A 23,330-nucleotide genomic window follows, 5' to 3' on the forward strand; every position below is an offset into this window, starting at 1 on the left:
CTGGGATTTAGTCTGACTTTGTAACTATTACCCTGCAAACCCGAATGCACCTTAGAGAAGTATGTGGCAAACAGTGACATTTGCTTGTGAAGCCATACTTTCTAGCTGGAGAATCGTATTTTGTTTAGAGAGAGTGATAGTCAAAGAAAAGAAGGGGAAGGAAGATGAATCAGGGAAACAAAGAGGATGAGGGAAAGAAGGAAGTTGGTCAGGATTTACTGAGTCTAAGAATTCAGAGTCTAAGGTAGACTCTGGGGGAGGGCAATAAAAAGGGAAGTGTCACAATTCCCTATTCCGTGTCTTGTCTGTGAGGTGGGGGAATCTTACATGCCTGCTGACCTGATGGAGTGGCTCAGAAATGCTGGAGAGCAGCCCATCAACAAGTCTGAGGAAATGAGGCCGTGATGAATTTGTGAATTCTGAAGAGAGGAAGAATCAAAGGGCCACCAGCATTCAGTGAGATTGGCAAGAGAAATTTCCCTTGAAGCAAGTGTTGAACCCATTTTGGAAGATCAAATGGTGGCAGTGACGGTCAGGAGTCTTCTGTGGTTGGGGGATGGGCTGGCATGATCCTGGGGCTCAGACCTGTGTAAGAATGAAGTTCACTGACTGGAGTGGAAAATCTGTTTGGGACACGCAAAATGGAGTTGGTGGCATAGGAGGGAGCCAGTTGGAGAATGACTGTTTAAAGCCAGGCAAATAGGTTTTAACTTAGGACGTGATGCATTGGGAATCTATTATAGGCAGGACCCCCTGAAGATAAGGACATGGCTACCATTGTCGGAGTAGATGCTTCCTGAGGACACAGAACTTGCATCTTCTTTTCCTTAACTGTTAGTTTTTGTTTTGGCCTAAACAACCAACCAAGTGGACTTTATGTGTGACATACTGTGTTGCTGTGGGAACATAGACCATATACCTGTCAGGGCCAGGGTTCCTACCTATGTGGGGCCCTGTCTAGCATGGCTGTCTTAAAACCATTACACCATAAACCCAGATGGAGAATGAAATGCTTCAGTCATCAGTTAGGCATTTCTTTATGACGCTTGTCTTCAGAGCCCTTCGTTCCAGAGACACTCGAGGCATTGTACCCATGCAGCAACTTTTGAGTTGTACAAGTTCATTTTGTAGTGAACATTTCCCTAACAGTCATGATAATTGAGTTATAAGATTAGACCAGTAGGGTGGCACTGGTTAGGATGTGGGTGAGAGGCACAGATCAAAAAGGGAGCATATGAGAGAAACAGTACATTTGCTTATAAGAGGAGTTGTGTGCCCAGGATAGTTGTAATTTTGATCTGGGGTTTGGGAGCTGTTGATGGAGCAAAGGTTGGGAAACATGTTAGGAGCAGGGAAGGATGGCATCTCTCCCTTCAACCCTTTCCCTCCATGAGATGGGGAACCATACAAACCTACACCATGCAGACATCTGGGTTTGCTCCTTCTCCTCTGACTTTCCATACACCCCTCCCTTCATCTGGCACAGGGAAGCTTATAGATGCTTTTAGCATCCTCTTGGGAGGAAGGTGGGGAGACAGGCAGGCAGCCAGGAAATCTTGGTGGTTATTAAACTGAGGCTCAAGGACCTTTTTATTAGCGATTAGACTCAGCTCCATAGCACTAAAGAGTATAAACTCCCACTCTGTCTCCTCTGCTCAAATCTCCAAAGAATCTGTTTTATACTGTGTTTATTTATAACCCAAAATAGACATGGGCCTCAGAGCTGAGGCTTCAATGTGCTTATAAGCAGAAGGTGGTTGGAAAGCTCATAGAGGGAAATGGTGTGCACCCCTGTCTATGATCGCCTCCAGCTGGGCCTTCGCTTCCTCCATTTGTGACTGGAAGTTGTTTGGAAGTATTGCATCTTAAAGGTTACTTGCTTTTTCTTTTTTTTCCTTCTAGTCTATAGTATGAAGATTATAGTACTGCAAAGACTCATGTATCACCAAAGCTTGAACCTTCTAGAACATTATTAGGCTACTTTAAACTGGTTGGATGAGTAAACCTATAAAAGCACTTTCTTTAAGCCCTGCCCACCCAGGAGTCACCCAAGAAAGGGTTTGGTCAGATGGTTCTTGTACTCAGTAGGTAAGGGGGAGCCCGAGTGGAAGGGCAGCAGTGATTTGTAGGTGAGATGTTGGTGACAGACCCACCCACATACCCTCTACAGGCCCCTCTGTAGCTAATACCAGATGTTTGGAGAAGAGCTGACGTCTCTTTGGCTAAGCCTCATCAACAGATCTACGTGAGAGGGTGTTGAATCCATAGCTTAGACCCCTGAGCACTGAGCAACTTGGTTCTGATGGTGGCATATTTAAGGCTAATGGTTTCAAGTAAAGAAAATCTCTGAGCAACCAGGTAAGAGATGTTGTTGCCTTCAAATGCTTATGGAAAACATAGGAATGGCATTTGATAATTATGATAATGGCATTTTGTTTTGTCCTGAATACAAGTGTGGTGCTGCTGACTATTAGTAAGTATGCATCCTCCCATTCCTATGGAGTATTGAAATCTCTAAACTCCTTACACATATTGTCTCGTCCGATCTTCATAGCAGCTCATACCCAAAGAAGGTTTTCGTGCTCCTAGTATCTGCTCAGTGTACACACTTAAGCTGAACAGTCTTAGTTGACAAGCTCAAGGTTAAGTGGTTGGTAGGTGACCGAGCAGGACCAAGGTTACATCTCTAGGTGTCAAGCATTGCTCTCCTGCTTGCCCTGTGCTTGGCTGCTGTTGCTACTTGGGCTGTGTTCTGGTGGTGAAGAAGGCTGGGCTGAGCCATTCATTCTCTGTCAGCCTCTTCTGCAGTGAGGAAGATAGAGCTTTTGGGGAGCTAGAGTTTGGGTTTTGGTCTGTGAAGGTAGAGCTGAATCTTTCCCTCGGATAGACGTTACAGGCTTGAGTTTATCAGCACAGCACCTCAACCCACTGAGCTACTGGCTTTGTGGAATGAAAAGATTAATTAAAAAAAAAATGTTGGCATCTAATTACATGAACCTAGAAGTTTAAATGTAGACTAGATATAGCCTGAGTTTAATCTCTATTTTATAAATTCTACAATGTTCTGTTGCCAAATAGGACATAGCATTTTTAATAAGCAATTTTTCAGAGTTGGATATAAAACTTACAGCCAGCATCTCTTGGTGAAAGAGCTGAGAATTAGCCCTGCCTAAAACGTGCCCTCTGCTTTCAAAGTGGACCTCTCTTAGCTTTTTGGAGATGATAAAGTCTAGAGTTGCCCATTAACCAGCTGCCGATTTTTACTTATTAAAATTCCATTACGATCTGTACTGGACTTCTTTACTGTGTGCATCTTTTTCTGAAAGCTTTTTATTGTAAGCAAGTCTGTAGCTTCCTTTGTGAGATCTAAACACCAGGTCTTTGTCCACTACCTAGAAGATGGGGGTTGACTGGGCTGTGGGAGAGAGGACTTAAGTGTGGGCCAAGGTCAGTCAGAGCCAGGGTCAGGTCAGGGAGCCACTGCCCATGAGAGCTGAGTTTAGGAGACCCTGGCCACCTCTGCAAGAACTCTAAGCAGGAGCTTGTCTTAGAGCCCAGGCGAAGACCAGGTGAGGTCACCTCAGCAACAACGTAATGCAGCCAGAAGTCTTGCCTTTCCCAGCGACTAAAGGCTCTAGTCTTTATAAGGCTACTACTTGTCATTGTCAAATCTCCTGAGGTTGGGATAGGTCTAGAGGTTTGGGGCCACATACTTTGGCCCTAATAGGGATTACAAAGTATGGAGAGACTCCAGGGTCCTTCAAGTGTCTGTATTCCTTAGGAACGGGTGTCTTGTGAAGTTTCGCCCAGTAACTGGGGCAGGACCCTACAATCCTCCCTTGGTTCCTACTATCCTCCCTGGTTGGTCTGTGGCAGTGGTGACAATTTGTCACAAGTTTAAAAGCTATTGGAGTCTATGAAAATTAGGTCGCTAGTACATAAATACTGTTAACTAGGAACTATATGGTAACACTTGCAGACGTGTACCCACATCACATATCTAGTACTTCTGAAAGAATCTTTCAGCTTAAATGACAACCTAATAGAAAAGACATCTTTTGATGAGTAAGTGTTTAGTCAGTGGTACAAACAGTAGGTTTTCTGGGTTAAATAAAGAGTGGGAATATTTTAAAGAGACTTCCTGGAGGAAATGGAAAAACCACTTAATTTTGTAGGTTCAATTGGAGTTGGAAAACCAGAGAGGTTGGAGGACGTGAAAATGGTATGACCAAAGGCGTAGAGGTGTGAAAGCCCCATTTGTTCAGGATTTCATGATTTGCTGAGAGAGCCAGTGGGAAATAAGGATGGAAAGATCTGGCAGAGCTGGAATGGGGTGTCAGTCACTGCCTGCCTCAGCCCTGCCAAGCAACAGGTAGCTGAACCCTGGGACCCGCAAGCCCACCTCACCTCATTCCATGGGGTAGTGAGAAACGAGGCATTCAGTGTCCTCATCCTCTTGCCTCCAGGGGTGGGGGGGCATCTGGCATTGGGCCCCAGCAAAGATTTGAAGATAATATGACAAGCTGGAGAGCTGGTGTGTAGGTCCTGGGAAAAGGGAGTGTCGTGGTTTTAAGATTAATGTATTTACCACATGGATTCTCATCACCCCTCTCCTCTACTGTAGGACATATTCTTGAGTTTTTCATAGTGGATCTGACAGAGATACGTATTTTCTTCTCCCTTAACATACACCTACTCAGCAACAGCCCCCCAAGAGTCCACTTCTCATGCCCCGCTTCCTTTGTAGTCCGACATCTGCAGGATGCCTGTGTGGTCAAGATAGAATGTGTCTTCTTTTCTTGTGGGACAGAAGGAAACTAATTGGTCTGTTTAAAATTTGAACTTATACCTCTGGACTTCTGGTACTGTGCTCTTTGGCCCAAATGCCTTTATAATAATAAGCATCTTTCTCCCCAGCAAGATTCCTTTCCTGCAAAGGACATTTCTTCAGTTAATAAAATACTGGTGAATGTGTTTGTGGAGACTGCGTTGAAGATTTGGTCAAATAAGAGGAACGTATCACCAAGAAATGCTCCTATCACAATAAAAAATGGCACACTAGGACACAGGTCTGGGAGTTCTGAAACCAGAACATTCTCGGTTAGGATTTCACCTCTCCTGTGTAAAACAGGCCTGGTCATTAGTTCCTTGTTAGATGGTTATTATGATTAGAAATAGTATACATAAAGCACCTGGCTCATGGACATTGAGTAAAGGGTGGACATTATTACTATAAGTTTCTCCTCCTGAGTTGGGGGTTTGCTGTCTTGCGCTGACTCCGTGAGATGGCTTTAAATGAAGAAGGCTGCTGCGGATGGCTGCTAACTTCTTCAAGCAGTGTTCTCTGTGAGCAGTGACCTCGTGAGGTTGCCTGGCAGGGGCAGGCTCTGTGCAGACCCAAGCTCACAGTCACTGGCAAGAAAAATCTTTGTATGTTTTGCTTTGCTGAGAAGGTGGTGCTGAAAGCTTTCTTCCTTTGGGAAATCAATTTCACTGTGCAGTGGATCTCAGTAAGTGGGGTCACACGGCTGTTTTTAAAAAAGAGACATATTCTGTTTTTATTAATCATGGAACTGACATAAGACTGGTAGAATTTGTAGAGGAAAATAACCTGTTACTCTCCTTCTTTATGCACCTACTCCCTTCCAGAAGTTAAGAATGAAGAAAGGATTTTTATCTTTCAGTCTGGTAACCATACCCGCCTCTGGTTTAAAATAAGCAGCCTCATGTCCCTGGAGGCCTACTGTATATAAATTTTAGGAATACGAGGAATTCTCAGATTTTTGTTGGCTGTCATTTTGAAGGCCAAATTATAAAGCCATAGTGCAGAATCCCTAAAATAGCTGTGAATCTAATTATGGGGCTAGACACTTCTTTGTCATATCCTTCTTGGAGTTGAATCCAATATGAACGACCACTGGTGTGGATGACGAGAGAGAGGATTTATTCTACACCGGGTTTTCTTTTCTTTTTTTTAATTTATTTTGAGAGAGAGCACACGAGTGAGCAGGGAAGGGGTAAAGAGAGATGGAGAGAGAGAATCCCAAGCAGGCTCTGTGCCATCAGTGAAATGCTGTCAGTGCAGAGCAGGGCTCAATCCCACGAACTGTGAGATCGTGATGTGAACCGAAACCAAGAGTCAGATGCTTGACTGACTGAGCCACCCAGATGCCCCTCTCCTGGGTTTTCTTATATATACAGTGGAGCTCACCTTAACATACTGAGATACAATAAAAAGGTCAACATGAAATAGTTATGTTGGGTGAGAAGAGTATTGGTATTAGTATTAACTTGTTTTATAAAATTATCTGTACACTTGCTGTAAAGAGCAGTTATTTTAACATTGGTTTGTCCATCTCTCTCTGTCTCTCGCTCTCGCTCTCGCTCTCACTCCCTGCAGCCTTTTGACAACACTGTATAAAGTGAAGCGCAGCTTCATGGAATGCCATGGTGGGGTAGCAGCTACCTCCAGGCAGGTAGGAGGCTGTAGAGAATTGTGGCCCATTTTTTGCTTCTGCTGAGGAATATCTTACACCAATAACGAAGCAACCTCTAGGGGGCAGCAGAGCACTGAATAAAACTGCTGTGCCTGGGGTAGTCAGGCCTTTTTGGCTCCTTGCCCAGCCTTTCTAGGTCCAAGATGCAGTGCCCACCCTTCTCCCTTTCGCCTAGCAAAGCTCATCCTCTTGGCCTTGCCATGGCCTTGCCTGCACTCACTCGCTTCTCCTCCACACTTAAACTCTCTTGGTCTGCTTTGGACCAAATCACATAGCCTAACACGGGGACTTGTTTGCTATTGTTTCACAACCAGCTCTACCTGTCCTTTTTGGCAAGAAACAATGGTTTATGTTTCCGTGTTTCCCATAATGCCAAGACTGCCTTGGATGCCTAAATAAATGCTGGACAGCAGATGGAGGAACCCTTAATCCGTAGTGGGTGCTGGATACCTGTTTGCTAATTTAGTTGTCAAGATGGGCTTGTTTTTGCACAAGAGAAAGCCTTGGCTCCACTTATTTCTGAAATGGCTACATTCTCACACGCTTTCTGGTTTTAGATTGGAGTGGCAGATATAGGTGTAGTGGAAAACAGGAACTCTGGCTCTGTGGTTACAGGTGTGCATCTACTCCCCTTCCTGGGTGTGTGCCTTGGTCAAGTTAACTTCTCAGCCTGTTTCTCACCTACAAAATGGGGCTGTTTAAGCTGATCATGTGATTTTATCTAAAGTGGAACACATTTGAGAGTGAAGGAGGGTATTTAAAAATACTTATCAAATAGTTTTTTTGAAATATTTATTGACCGAGGAGTGGTTTTCATTTCTATTTTTTGACTTGTCTATGAAACTGTTCTATTTAAAGATGATTTTCAAAATAACATTTCCTACAGAGTATTAAAACAATATAGTAACAGGGCAAATTGTAAACTGGTTGGCATGTTGGAACAGCAGGCATAAACCCTATGGTGCTTCAAAGGATCAAACCAAGTAATGCGGGTAAAAGTGTCTGGTGCTGTGTCCGGAACACACTGTATTCAGGGAATGATGATTTCATTTTCCTTCCTGGAAGAAGTTTGGGCAAAGAAACACTGACCAGCATGAAAGGCCTATGGAATTTTTTAAAAAAAATTATTTATTTGAGAGTGAGAGAGAGCTCAGGGGAGAGGGGCAGAGGGAGGGAGAAAGAGAATCCCAGGCAGGCTCCATGTGCATCATGGAGCCCAACATGGGGCTCGATCCCACAACCCTGGCATCATGACCTGAGCCGAAACCAAGGGTTGGACGCTCAACTGACTGAGCCACCCAGGTGCCTCATCCTGTGGGCTTTGTTAAAAGGCTGCTTCAAGGAGGATATGCTCCTACCTTGCCAGATTGAAGCAGCCTTGAAAAAAACCCTCAAAATCCAAAGTTTGGGTTTTATCCACCGTGGGAAAATACTGATTGAAGAAGATGGTCCTGATTATACGTGGTCAAATAGCTACCTCAGCAGTAGAAAGCATACCCAAGGGATGGCTGTGCGTTTTGGGCAATAATTTGGCTAACCTGTGAGTACAGAGCTCTTCTCTTGCAAAGTCACTACTCCTTGTGGGCAACTTGCCTGGAAAGCTGGGGCAACCGGTCTTGGCACCCCTATTCTGCACCCAGCTCCTGCTATTTATGAGCCTAATTGCAGCAATTGTGCTTAAATACTGGGCTTACCATAAATATAGTAGTTTGAACTGTATAATATATATCTGTCTTGAAGGTTGGGGTCCCCATGTAACTGGAAGCTTAATTGTCATTCTGTGTTTGGCCTTCCAGGGTTGGGCACGCCCCTTTTACAAACAGAATTCATTACTCTTTACCCTGCCTCTTGTAAGTGCTACTTTGCTCTGGTAATGAGCCTGTGTATTCATTTGACCTAAAGCCCCTCAGAAAAGAGGCCTGTGTTTTTGCCAGTGTCTTGTGTGTTGGGGAATTCCAGGAGTGCTCTGCAGCCTCCTGGAAGTCAGGAAGGACCTTCACTTGCTCAGTAACAACGTGTGACGGGAGAATCAAGCGCAGAAACAGGTGGTATTGCAGGGACAGCCCACTGCATGGCTCCTGATGGCCTCTTCTCTCTCTAGGTATGTGTACATTCCAGTAGGCGGGTCCCAGCATGGCCTGCTGAGGACACTGTTTGCCACTGCAGTGACGTTTGCATTTGTGAGCTTCTGGCATGGTGGCCATGACTACCTCTGGTACTGGGCAGCGCTCAACTGGCTGGGAGTCGTCGCGGAGAACACAGTCCAGAGGCTTGTGCAGACCCCGTGCATCCAGGACAGCTTGGTGAGCAGGACCTTTGCCCCTGCGGCGGGGGAACAGCTGAGCTAGGTGGACTAGGTTTGGGAGGGAAGATGGTCGTCAGATTCATCGCAACATGGGCCATTCCTGCCAGATTGGTTCAGAGTAGATGTACCCAGAAATAGCAGTTTGGTTTTTTTTTACACAATGTTTAACTATAAAAGCAATACATGCTTATTATACAAAAATAAGAAAATTCACACAAGGGGAAAAAAATACCTCAACAAAAATTACTATTACTACCAACTCTTCTTTTTTATTTATGTGTACACACACACACACGTGTAACTTTTAAAACGAATTCTGTTATCCCAGAGGTACGGTTGCGTCAGGCCCACCTTTCTATGTCACCAAATGTATTTCTAACAACCCTTTTTAAATGGCTACACAGAATTCCATTATGTGGCCGTGCGAGTCATTTATTGAATTATTCTCCTGTTATTGACAATCATATTATTCTAATTGTTTTGCAGTTGTCACTCAAAACCAAGATGAGTAATATAACCAGGGTGAATTCTTGTATGTAAAATTGCTAAGTTAAAGGTGTTTTTCACCTTTTTTGCCGTGCTTACTGCTTAACTCTTCTTTAACTGCCCTGTAGACAGTGTGCCAATTTACATTTCTACCTACAGTGCATGAGAATGCCCTTGCCAATACTGAGTAGTGCTGGTATTTTTAATCTTGGCCAATTCAATAGGTAGTGTTATTGTAGCATAAAAAACAGTTAAGTGTTTAAGACGCATTCCAATTCTACAGGAAAATGATTTGGAAAATTAGGTACTTTACACACATATTTTAAGTGATTTTAAACTATGAGCAAAGGTTTTATCATGTAAAATGGTATACATTGTATTAGAATCTTGTAGGAAATCATCAGTTGTGACTGTGCAGCAATATTCCTGATAACCCTGAAAAAAGAAGCTAAAAAGAAATATGCTATCATCAGTGTTCATGGCAGGCAATAAAACACATGAAATTTATTGGGAAATGATTAATGTGCCTAAACTCCCCCAGTATATGCAACGAAAGCAAATTTATTTTAAAAACCCAACACCACCAAATAGAGTACATTCGAGTTCTTTTTTTTTCCTACGAAGATGGTCATAGTAAAAGTGGACAGTTATTTCAGTAAAAACTCATGCAAAGCACATAGCAAAATAACACATCTGAAGGAATTGAAATATGCTCGTGTATGTTTAAAGATAAATATTTTGTTCAGTAGTAGTACCCAGCAATCAGCAGGAAAGAAATGTCGGTGAATTCTTATAGAAAATGGAATTTCAGTGAAAGTCATGGTTATGCAACACAAAGAAAAACCGTAAAAGGTGGTATCATCAAGGTTTCAATCTCCGTCTTCAAATCTGAATAGTCTTCCCCGAAGTCTGAAACCCAATTATCACCTGTGAAAGCCAGAGAATTTTTTTCAGCTTAGGCTGAAGCCCTGTAACATATTTCCATGTTCCTTCATGAAGGGTCTAAAATTCACCTTGAACTTAATGTTAAGCACTGCTCTGTAGACTTTGAGCCATGGCTTATGCTAGTGATAAAATTTAAAAATCAAAAACGCTAAAGGACTAATGCAAACTGTGCCTTGTAGCCTATGGCTTGTTAATTTGGTCTGAAAATGAAAACAGTGAAAGCCGACACAGGATGAAGCACTTGTATGTCTGCTCTGCTTCATCAGCTCATTCCAGGACCCTCACGTGAGTACCTCATTTGAGCATCCATCCACAATTCAGACACCTACGTGTATAGTAGTTTTTGAGTATGCACTTTTTGGTGAGATACATGCATATATATTGTGAATATAGTGTTTATATTATACATATTTATTGAGCAGGAACATATTTTGTAAAAACCTACTTTATCACCTTTTATCTTGACAGCCTGGTAGTTGGCTATGGCTGTGTAGATGTGGAGCTCCTTGTGTACGAGATCAGGATTCCATCACTGTTTATATCCCCAGTGGTTAGCTCAGTGTCTGAGTTAGCTGCAGTGTTAAGTCAGTGCACAATCGGGTTGATTCTTTAGTTCTTCTTCCACTCGTCCACTCAAAGAGTTATTACTCTTTTTCTTACACAGTTCAGCGTAGATTGTGTTTAACTTCAGAGAAACATGGCTGGCATTTCAAATGTTGTATAGCCTTTTGAATAAACTGTTTCCCAACCTGGGTTACTCTCCTTCCCTCCCTTTTCATGAATATATTCCCCATTCTTTTGTCAAAATCCAGATGAAGACTTGATGCCTTAATGCCTCCTTGGCACCTAATTTCCTCCATCGTTGATCTGATAGTATTTTTACAATGTGAGTTCACCCCTGCCCCCCCAGGGTGCCCACATACTCTCTCCATGGCATTTATCCTTCATCTTGGTTTTTTTTTTTATCTGTTTTTTTAAAGATCGATTGGAAGATATCTAAGTAACAAAGATGATCATGTCTTCTTTTCTTGTATCTTTTTCATCTTCAAAATCAAAGCTTTGTTTGGAGCACAAAAGACAGTAGGATTTCTCAGTGTTGATAGAATGGCAGTTGAACATTCACTGGAAGACTAATCAGAGCTGAGTGTTGTGAATAGGAAGCCCTCTGATGTTCTAGGCAGGGCTGTATAATTGAACTTTCTACAATAATGGAAATGACCAATACAGGAGACACAACCACACTGAGCACTTGAAATGTGGCTAGTGTCACCAAGAAATTAATTTTTAATTTGAAGCTAAGTAGCCCCCATGTGGTTAGGGGATTCCATTTTGACCAGTGCAATTCTAGAACATACCCCAATCTAGAAAAAAATTAAATGTACAGTGTTGGACTCTGCTATAATTTTGAGTGATGTTCATTAATGATGAGGTACCTCATATATCCAGTGGCTACTGAATGGCTCCACTTGTGCATCTCACAGGTAAATCTCAGATTTGACATGTGTAATACTGAACTTGTGTACCTCTTCCCCCCATAATTCCAACTAGCTCCTTTCCCTCTAGCATTCTCTATTTCTAGAAAAGTCATAAGCTGTCTAGTTATTCAAGGCCAAAGCCATGAAGTTAACCTTTGTACTCTCTGTCCCTCAGTTCTACCTGTTCATACGGTATATTCTGTCACCTAGGTAGATCTTAACTTTAAAAAAATTTTTTTAATATTTATTTATTTTTGAGAGAGGGAGGGAGAGGGGGAAATGGGGAGGGGCAGAGAGAGAGGGAGACACAGAATCCAAAGCAGGCTCCAGGCTCTGAGCTGTCAGCACAGAGCCTGATGTGGGGCTTGAACCCACGAACCATGAGATCATGACCTGGGCTGAAGTCGGACCCTCAACCAACTGAGCCACCCAGGCACCACGGTAGATCTTAACTTTTAAAAATTATTTCCATTTCTGCTAAGTCATCCTAATCTAACTGTTCTCATTTCTTGCCCAGTCTACTGAATAGCTTTTAACTAGTCTACCTGCTTCCATTTTGCCTTCTTAAGTTCTTTATCCTCATAGTGCAGAGTGATACTTCTCAGTAAAAACCTAACCATCTTCGGTTATCCTTCTTAAAATCCTTCGTGGTGTCCCATTATTTTAGGAGTAAGCTCTCAATATTTAACATGACCTATGGGGCCCTGCCTGATCTTGAGCTTGCTACCTCTCCCCACCCCTCGGCCCCCACCCCTCGGGGGTCTGCTCCCCACCCCTCGGCCCCCCTCTCCCACTTTACACTCTGTTCTTCTCTTCATTTGCACACCTGGCCCCTCCTGCCTCACACAGCCTCGTTCATCTCCTAGGCTGCTCTCTCTCCCCTCTACTTCCATCTCTATTCATCCTTCAGATTGCAATTTGAATGATATCTTGTTCGGGTGTCTTTCGCTGACCCTCCTAAGTCAATCAGGTCCTGATCAACAACTCATTTTGGACACCTTGTACGTGATCTCTTCTGCTATACTTATCATAGTTGCAATGAAATATTTTTATCCAATAACTTGTTTAATCCTTATATCTTTCACTGAACTATTAGCCTCGTGAAGTCAGAGATTTGTATCCTTGGCATGCATCGCAATGCCTGGCACAGAGTAAGCGTGCAGTAAATACTTGTCGAATGGGTGAATATTTTCTGATTTCACTGAGGGCAGTACAAGAAGAAGTAGGCTCATGCAGCAGCATGGAGAATACAGAGTGAAAACTGAAAGAACTTCCTAAAGCTGAGGCTTGTTGAGCATTATACAGGGAGCTTATTATTTTCCATAGCAGCATAGATAGTAATTGGTCTAGTGATGGCAAAATGCTATTTTAACGCTCAGTGAACAAAATATATATAGGAAAGAAATGGATGGGGAGAAATTAGCCTTTCTGGTACCCTGCTGCTTTATGAGATGTGGGATTATTGGTTGTGACTCACTGAGGCACAGAGCTGTAGGAAGCTGACGAAAGGTACTTTCACAAAGCACCCGAGCTGGGCGGACAAAAGAGGAGTTAACTGCTGAAGCAACATGCTTTTCCTCTACACAAGCACTCTCTCGGGGAGCTAGAATTTGTGTTCAGCATTGAAATCTTTTAATAAGTGGACACATTGTGAAACATCAGTAGAGTGACATTACTTCTTGCCAATTCTGGATGTGCTCTCTCCTTTGAAGGAAGATACCTCCAGGCTGCTTGTCAGTTATTCCTATGCAAAGGAGAATCGATACCTCAAGCAGTTCACTCCCCCCATCCCTAATGTTCATTTCATTGAATAATTTCAGTATGTCCTCCTCCCCCTGCCCATGTCTCCTCTTCTTTGCCCCAAGAGTATCCTGCTGAGCTGATTTATGTCCTCTCTAAAGCAGTAAAATTTCTATTTATAGACTTAATTGAGGAAAGATGCCTCCAGTGACAATCAGGGAGGGTCAGTCTAATGGTTCTGAGAGGGATCTGATGCTCTGATGTGTCAGAAGGAGCCCAAAGACCATGGCTCTGTGCTGATACGCATTCAGTTTATCCGCTATATTGGTTGGTTTGACTTTGAAGATGTAGATACAGAAATCCCATGAGTTTGAGAGTTCAGTCAATTGTAAGAATTATTGACATGATATATAACCAGTGCTTACTTAGTTTTGTGGAATCCTAACTCACTAATTGGCAGGGTATACATGTCAGTTGGCCTGATAAGAAGGTCAGTGACTCCAGTCCCACCTAACTGAAGCATCACAAAGCAAACTAGTCTAAGAAGAGTAGTTCTGTTTGAGAGTGGCTCATGATCTTCTATTTCTCTACTGCTTAAATCAATTCAAGAAATGGAGATCGAGTACTTATTATGGATAAGCCATTTTCTCAAGACCGGAACCCTTCTTAGACTTGGCTCCTTTGGCAAGGTCAGTCTGGTTCGTGCTTTCTTAATTTGCTCATTTAGGGGGAAAAAAAATTTCAGTACCCTATGTGGGAGACACATTGCAGAGCTCTGGGGAACTCTGAGTGAAAAACATGGTCTCTTCCTCCTCATTTCCTTTTTTTTTGCATCTCTTTCAGTGCTTCTGTGCCTATCGTGTACTAGTCTGTCCTTGTATATGGTAGAGTCTGTTATTCGTCAGTTCCCTCCAAGAACAAGGTATTTCGTGGTGGCCTATCAGGATAATCATCTTTGTGATGTCTGCTTTGGAACAGAGGCAATAAAACCATGGAACAAGAGCTTTTCTTTATGAAGAGCTAAGTGATCTATAGAAAAAAGTCTTATTTTCATTAACATTATAGAATGTTGATTGGCTTAGCCTTCCCAGGCATTTCTCAGAAGAAAAGTCCAGGCTAGAGATAGATTTTTGGGAGCATGTACTTGGTATTTTGAAACCATGGAAGTGTTTGGGACTTTCTGGAGAGAGTACAGAAAGAGAAGAAAAGGTGGTGGCCCAGGACTGAACCTGAGGAACACCAACAGTTAAAAGTTGGATAGAGGAGAAGGGGCCAACAGGGGGAGGAAAATCTCGAGGGTGATTTCGCTGAAACTGAGAAAAAGAGGGTATTTCATGGAGGGAGTGGTCAATGATGGTGATGCCAGGGACGGATAAAGTAAGATGAGGTTAAAGAATGGTTATGTCTCCAGGCCAGGGTGCTAATAGTGGGAGAAAGAAGCTATGAGGCATCTCCCCTGTGTCATAGGAGATTGTGGTCCAGCTGGAGATGCAAGGCATGTGCAAATCAGTTGAGGACCAATGTAAGGTATTTTGCACAGAGAGACCAGAATGAGTCATGGAGGCAGCCGATGTTTGTGAGGAGTGGTGGTCAGGGCGAGCTAAGCTTTTAGGAATGGTTTAAAGAGCTGAGGCTTGAGTAGGACTCTGGAGAATTAAGATCGGGGCTTGGCTAGGTCAGTAGAGAAAAGACAAGCATTCCCGGTCAGGAGAATAGCACACATACAGCCTGAAGTCAGAAATAGGCTTGCCATTCAGGTGAGGAGGCAGACATGGCGGATGAGGAGTTATCACTCAGGAGAATGAAGGAAAGGAGGCTAGAGAAGCCGAATGGTTTCCCATATAAAGGGATCTGAATGCAAACTTAGAAATATAGAAATGCAAAACACTTAACCAAACAGGAGAGCATTAAATTAACGTATTAATCCCACACGTCAAATTAGCCTGTTGTGCCAGCTTGTTAGCACTCTCCCGGGCCTCTCTGTGTGGCAAAAGCAATGCGTGTTGTTATGAACAGTGTGTTCCTTGGTGGATGACGACCTGATGGTGCCCCCTCCATTGTCTCCCACTCCGAAGGATCATTAATGATGCAGGAAGCACACTGCGCAATTCACTGCTTACACATTTTCTTCTCTGTGGGAACCTGAACCTAAGCCTTAACCCCTCTGGTCTGAGAGGTGGAATGTGGCAAATAATTCCACCTCTTAGTTCAGATATGGTTAGCATGGCAAAAACATTTTCAAAGGTTCTTTTTAACTTTCCGTTACTGGGTCTGCTGACAGAGAGAAGACTTTGAACTAGAGCCAGGTTCCAGTTAGTGGTGGCCTGGTGAGCCCCCCAGGTCTGGCCAGCTCTCGTCCTTTTTTTCTGCTAAGTGCACAGCACAGGCTCCCAGCCTTGGGAACTGTACTCTTGGTAAAGAATGCTAAGCCGAAGATGAGATCCATGGCTTGAATGTCAGTGGTTGAAATGGGCTTTTTCAGGTGGTTTGTGGGATTAGATTCATTACTTGAGAGCCCTCGATTCCTGCTTCTACAGCACAGATAAGTGGTGGTTATTCAAGTCACAGCCTGGTGCCCAGCAGTTTCTATAGATGAACTTAGGGAAAAGCAAAATCTTTATTATGTATGTGCTGAAGCTTTGGATGTGTGTTTCTAAATCTGGGTCTCTTTTCCTCCAAGAAAACCCATTACTCCCTGGAGGTAGCAGAACTTGAGTTTTCAGTGTTCCTATTAGCAATAGAAGGATGAAATTAGCCCACTTTCCCCAAAATAATATGCACATACTCAGTGCAATATATTTTTACAGTATGTATTTATTTACAGTGTGTATTTATATATTATGTGCAGTGAATATTATATGTATGTTGTAACTGTATAGCATCTATATGTAGTATATGTATATGTGTGTATATGTGTCTGTGTGTATATAGATATATATGTTTGTGTGCATGTATTCATTTTTAAAGCTCTGAGAAGTCAGAGATGTGCAGGACTTCCAAAATATCTCACATTCCTCCCAAGACCTAGAAATAAACACTGCTTTAAAAAGCTTATGGAGCAGCTGCTGGCCTCATTTGAGATAGCTGAGTTGGTATCATTGTACTTGTGATTGCCAGCATGTACTGAAACACACAACTTAAGGGGGCTTTTGCTTTTTCCTCTTGTCTCAACCCTCTAGTCCACCCCGTAAGCTCAGGTAAGTGCTGGAATGGCCACTGTCTATCCCCTGAGGGGTAGCAGGAAAGAGTATAAGAGGTACAGGACATCTAGTAAGTTGACTATGCCACCACTGAAAGTAGCGATTTTGAAATAATTTAACTGTGAAGAAAGATGAATAAAGAATAATAGGTAGAATAAAAACTTATTTTTATTTAAAAGTTCCGTGCACATACGGAAAAGTACGCAGAAGGTTACATACTAACATACAGATGGTGATTAGCTTTTTATTGATGGGGATTATTTATGATACATATTTTCCTGGTTTTGCTTATTTATATTTTCAGCCTTTTCTACGGTGAATACGTATTGTCATCTAATTAAGGGTGATTGAGAGAAAAGGGAACATGATGGATCCCTCCTCAGGAGGCTATGCTTAGCTGACCCTGGTTGCTTGATGTATGTTAGAGATGGAAGGAACAGACTAATGTGGGGTTGCTCTCGCTGCCACCCTTTGCCGGAGAAGAAACTGTACCAGACCCTGCACAGAGATCTTCCACATTGGTTATTTTATTGAAGCACCTCAACAACCACCCAGGGCAGGTATTGCTTATCTCCATTTTTACAGATGAGGAAACTCCAGACTGGGGAACGTACGTGATATGTCTAAGAACACATAGTTCAATTAGAAAGGGAGTCAAATTCAGTTGTACATAATTTATTCTAAGCTTCCTTAATTTTAGGTAAGAAGAGACACCTGCCTTGATAAATCTTACACACTTATTCATTCATCTCTCCTTGCTGCTTATGTACATTTGGCATTAAATTTTTTTAAGCAGCAAGAATGGATTTCTTCGGGAATAACAAAGAATTGCAATTCGGGACAAGCAAGCTAGGCAGAACCATTTGGCATTACATCAATTTCACATTCCAGCCCTCAGTTCTTGGACATCCTGTGTTTTAGTTGTGGCTTCACTCTACCTGCATATGGAAAAATTGCTCTAAGTGAAGTGGCAATGCTCACAAGAGCATTTTTACCAAATTATGTCATGTGGTTTCAATAGTAGCTTTGTAGGTAAGTACTGTCATTATCCCTGTTCTGCAGTAGGAAAAAATGGAAACCCAGAAAGTTTAAGGAATATCTGTTTATGGGTCAGAAGTCAAATCTTCCTGCAAGGCTTCCTTGAGGTAAATGAATCTTTGGTCTCCATTCTGCTCATACATCCTTCCCTCATCAGCAACAACTTCCAATTCACTTCAGTTGTTTCTGACATTTACTTCTGCCTTTCTAAAGGATATTCTCTTAGTTCTTCCCTTAAGAATTGTAAATATTAGCTGCTTTCTGCATGAGGTTTTAGCATCTGAGACCTACTTCTCCTTCCAATATGGTAGTAGCTCTGTGTGTGGTTCCATCAGCACTCGATGTTCCCATTACCACCATGTTAAGTGTGGCTTACTGCCATGCCAGTTAATATGCTATAATTGAATTTCCTTTCTAGTCCACTGTTTGCCCACCTCAGATTAAGAATCACCTTTCCTCTTTTTGTTTGATTAGTAGTTTACTATCACCACTTCTTTGCAAACTCCCCAGTAAAATGGAAAAATCCCTCAGAATAGTCATTTCCGTGTGGTCAGATGTATTTGGCAATCTGTCAGCTCTCTTCTTTTCCCGGAGAACCTCTCCTGGGCCCTTCCATCCTCTGTCCCATCTGGATCATATCTCTTTAGATGGACTGTACAGCTGGTCCTGACACTTTCCTCCTCCTCTTTCCCGGGCTGAATCCCTGGGTCTTGGACCCCATGTCCCCTTGTTTTCTCCTCCCTTTGATTTGGTGGAGCACGTCCTTCAGTACAAGGACTACTTCTTACTAGACCTAGTAGAAGGGCCTTTAGAAAAGGACCAGGGATAATAAATTTTTTTGAGACTTGCATTTCCCAAACTGTCTTTATTCTATTCTCACATTTGATTGATTGTCTGAGCACTGAATTTTAAGGTTGAAAGGTAATTTCTCTTGAAAATTTGGAAGACGTAATTTGTCTTCTAGTTTTTAGCTTTACTGTTGAGAAATGCCATTTTGATTTTTGATTCTTTATATGTAATCTGTTTTTCTCTTGAGAAACTTAATGAAAATATCTTTGGCATTCTGAAATGCCACTGTACCCGTTGTCCCTGAGTTTAGAGTCACTCTGATACAATTTATTCACAAAAAAAATTTCTCATCATCGCCTTCGTCATGGGGAGTGAGGGGCAGAGAAAGAAGGAAGCCCCAGGGTCTGTATGCTCATTACCCAGATTTTTATTCTTTTTTTTTTTTAACGTTTATTTATTTTTGAGACAGAGAGAGACAGAGCATGAACAGGGGAGGAGCAGAGAGAGAGGGGGACACAGAACCTGAAACAGGCTCCAGGCTCTGAGCTGTCAGCACAGAGCCCGACACGGGGCTCGAACTCACGGACCGTGAAATCATGACCTGAGCCAAAGTCGGACGCTTAAGCGACCAAGCCACCCAGGCGCCCCTCATTACCCAGAATTTTTAAAGATATTTTTAAATACTTGTTTATTTTTGAGAGAGAGAGAGAGAGAGAGAGAGAGAGAGAGAGAGAGAGAGAGAGAAGAGGGCAAGAAGCAGGGGAGGGGCACAGAGAGAGGGAGACACAGAATTCAAAGTAGGCTCCAGGCTCTGAGCTGTCGGCACAGAGCCTGATGTGGGGCTCGAACTCCCTAACTGTGAGACCATAACCAGTTGAGCCACCCACGTGCCCTACATTACCAAGATTTTTAACCAACCTCTCTGTTTTCTTGTCTCTGTGGTTTACTGTTGCCATCTGTGGTACATGGTGCCTCTAATGGCTAGGCCTTCTGGGGATCTGGTGTAGGAATGACTTTCTCCTCTGACATCTACTATCTAGGTGACTCAGTGCTGCTAATTCCTCCATCTGTTTTCTGTCTTGTAAAAATGGGTTCATTTTGCCCACTTGCTTTTCACTTCTATTCCATTCCTTGCCTGTGAGTTTATACCTTTTCAAATGTTGACTTGCTTTTAAAAAAATTTAATGTTTATTAATCTTTGAGAGAGAGAGTGAGCGAGTGCGCACGGGGGAGGGACAGAGAGAGAGGGAGGCACAGAGTCTGAAGCAGCTCCAGGCTCTGACCTGTCAGCACAGAGCCTGATGCAGGGCTTGACCCCACACACTGTAAGATCATGACCTGAGCCGAAGTCAGATTCTTAACCGACTGAGCCACCCAGGTGCCCCATCAAATGCTTACTTGCTTTTTAATGGGGTTTTGGAGGGAGCAAAGATCTCTCATCTCCTGTGTTTAACTGGATGTCCTAGAACAGTTTTCTGTGCTGTTGGCTGAATCATTTTGGAATGCTTTACCTGTTTGTCAGTTTTAGATTTTAAAATACCACGTTTGCTTAAAAATGGGAGTTGCCCTAAGCTGTTGCTTTTGTGTTTGAACAGGATATAGCTGAGGCCACAACTGTCACATTTTAGGCTTCTTTAATAGTCCCAAGGGATCTTAGTGCTACCTGGAGAGGGAGGCCCCAGCCATGAGCAGTCATAACTGGGGGGTGACAGTCATCTAGCTTCTGTCTTCTCACCCACATGCCTTGACTCCATACTTAGGGGAGGTAGCCAGGGTCTAAGGTCATTAAGCAGAAAGATTCCTAGACTTCCTTTTTTTAATTCTTTTATTCTTTTTAATTTATGAAGTCAAAAATACAGGTAAGACTGAAGCCCTCTAAGACAATAATTCCTCTGACCCCAGCAAACACACCTTACTCACTTTCCTCTCCCATGAGAGGTAACCATTATTGTCAGGTTGGAGTATAGCTTTCCATACCTTTACTGCTATGTGTGTGTGTGTGTGTGTGTGTGTGTGTGTGGTTTAATAAATGGATAAATATTCTAAAATATGTGCTTTTCTCCCCCTCCTCATGGTGTTATTTTGAGGCCGTTTCTATATTAGTGAATGTGGATCGGCATGACTGGACATGGTATGGATATATAATGTTTTTTAGCCATTCTTCTGTTGCTGAAATTTTAGGTTGCTTCTAATTTTTCTCTTTTGCAAATGCAGCTGCTGTAGAGTTGCCTATTTATGCCTCCTTGTACATATATGTAAGTATTCCTTTAGGGCAGGTACCAAGAATAGAATAGAACAGGAGTTGGCAAATGATGGCCCATGGGCCAAATCTGGTCTACTGCCTATTTTCGTATGGCCTGCAACTAAGAATGGTTTTTATATCTTAAAACTGTTTTATTCTGGGGCACCTGGGTGGCTCAGTTGGTTAAGCATCTGACTCTTGGTTTCAGCTCAGGTCATGATCTCATGGTTTGTGAATTCAAGCCCCATGTGGGACTCTGTGCTGACAGTGCGGATTCTCTCTTCTTCTCTCTCTCTGTCTCTCTCTCTCCCTCCCTCCCTCCCCCCCCCACTCGCTCTCTCTGTCTCTCTCTCAAAAATAAATGACTTAAAAAAACTATTTTATTCAATGGTCCATACTCTCCCTACCTGTTTGAAAGACCACCTTTAATATATAGTCAATATCCAAGTATACATGGGTTCGTTTTAGGGCTCCATTCTATTGTATTGATCTACTCGATTCTTCCTATTTTAAATACTAGAGTTCTATAGTATGTCTTGATTCCTGACATTGGTATTTATATCTGAATTTGTTAGGTTTGCAATGAATTGTGGCTTAATTTGGGTAGCGTTTGCATGTCTGTGATATTGACTCTGAATTTTCAATCATGAATAGTTATTTATTCAAGCCTTCCCTAAGGTTATTACATAATGATTTATCATTTCTCCTCCGAAGTCTTGGACACTTCTTTGCGGATTATTGCTTTGATATAAGAAAGGTACTGATTTTTGTTTTGAGTTGATAATTTTGCTTCTTTCTTGTTTAAATCTTTTGTTAGCTCTAGTAATTTGCCAGTTGTTTCTTTTGATTTTCCTAAATAGATGGTCATATCATCTACAAATAATGACAGTTTGTCCTTGCCAACAAATTTAACTCTTGCTGCATTTAATTGTCTTGTGGTACTGACGGAGACTTTCAGCGTAGTTTTGAGTGACAGAAGAGAAAATGTCTTTTTCTTAAAGCTAGTGGGAGGGAATACCTGCTCTGGGTTTTGACATATCTTCTTTATCAACTTAAAGAAGCTTCCTCTTTTCTTTTACTAGTTGGCTTTTTTTAAAAATCATGAATGAGTGTGCAGTTTTACTTAATATTTTATTAGCATCTATGGATTGATCATAAGATTATCCTCCTTTAATTATTCTCATAAATTTCTAATGTTTTTAATACTGAATCCTCCTTCCATTCCTGGGATAAATCCTACTCAATTGCGAGTATTCTTTTAATCACTCCTGTACTCAATTTACAGGTATTTAATTTAGAATTTTTAAGGCACTGTGTATAAGAAAGATTAACTCATGATTTTCTTTCCCCATATTGGCTTTTTATGACTTTAGTATCAGGGTTATACTAGCACCATGAAATAAGTGGAAGCTTCCCATGATTTTCAATCCTCTGAAACAGTTTCCGGAAATTGTCTGTTCCTTGACCTTATGGTAGAACTTGCTCATTAAGATCATTTGGCCAATTTTTCTTTAAGTGTAGGGCTTTGACCACTGTTTCAGTTCTTCTGTGGTTATGCTTTTTCAGGCTTTCTACTTTTTCTTTGAGAATTTTAGGCAATTTATATTTTCTAGATACTTTGTTTCTCAGCTACGTTACCAAATATATTGCTATATAATCTCCAAAGAGTTTTAAATCTCCTATATATTATTATCTCTTGTTGTTTATTTGGCCTTGTTTTCTTAATTCATCATACTTGCCAATGTTTATTCATTTTATTATTACTTCAATAAAAGTGTTTGGTTTAAATCAATGAAAAATTTTTAAAAATTTACTAATGTGTTAAGTTCTATAAATTTTTGTTGTTGCTGATTTATTTTATTCCATTGTTGTTGAGCATAGCCTTCGTGATAACTTTTTAGAATATATTTGGGTTCCTTTCCTGGCTTAGTTCATATTCAGTTTGATTATGGTCCATTTGTATATGAAAATTGCATGTATTCATTGTTCTATGTATCTTTCTATTAGACAGGCCTAATAATTCTTTCATTGTGATAAATTATACATTTATACATTGCTGAAATTCTCATTTTGTTTATACATTACTCTCCTGGCTTTGGTGAGTGTTGTAATGACTGTTATTTTAAACTTTCAGTCAAATAAAAATCACTTATTTTCATTTCATTAAGATCTGTTCCTGAAGATTTATCTTCGTTTTCTGTTTGGAACATATTCCTCTGTTTCTTTATATATATATATATATATATATATATATATATATATATTTTTTTTTTTTTTTTTTTTTTTTTTTTACTCTCTGTAATGGTTTCTTTGCATTAGATAAAATTACCATGTCTCTTAGTCTTGACAGAGTTGTGTTGTGTAGAAGTTGAACCATGTCAGTCAGCCTGGCCTGAGCTTCTAATTTTTTTCTCAAACCTTTGTGATTGTCCAAGTTCAAGTTACCTTCTTCATTCTTAATGGCCTTCTTAGCTGAAGATGTGCTAAGACCTGTTAGTGTGCCCTAGGGGAGGGTCACAATCAGCACCTTGATGCAGTATGATTAGAATCTAGACCCTCAATCATCAGCTGGGAGAGTATATATTTAAACCTGTTTCTGAGGAAAAACTGGGA

At 41.7% G+C, this 23,330-nt stretch overlaps 1 protein-coding gene across 16 annotated transcripts in view; it reads left to right on the forward strand.

Annotated features, from left to right (window-relative positions):
• Positions 1-23,330, forward strand: part of HHAT (hedgehog acyltransferase) — a 319,323-nt gene that overhangs the window by 233,252 nt on the left and 62,741 nt on the right. For all 16 annotated transcript variants that reach the window (XM_053208994.1, XM_053208987.1, XM_053208995.1 and 13 more), the window contains one exon: positions 8,599-8,800. In XM_053208994.1, coding sequence (XP_053064969.1) covers positions 8,599-8,800 — 202 coding nt within the window. The remainder of the gene's footprint in view (positions 1-8,598; positions 8,801-23,330) is intronic.

Source organism: Acinonyx jubatus, chromosome E4, assembly GCF_027475565.1.
Source record: "Acinonyx jubatus isolate Ajub_Pintada_27869175 chromosome E4, VMU_Ajub_asm_v1.0, whole genome shotgun sequence".
Classification (NCBI taxonomy): Eukaryota; Metazoa; Chordata; class Mammalia; order Carnivora; family Felidae; genus Acinonyx; species Acinonyx jubatus.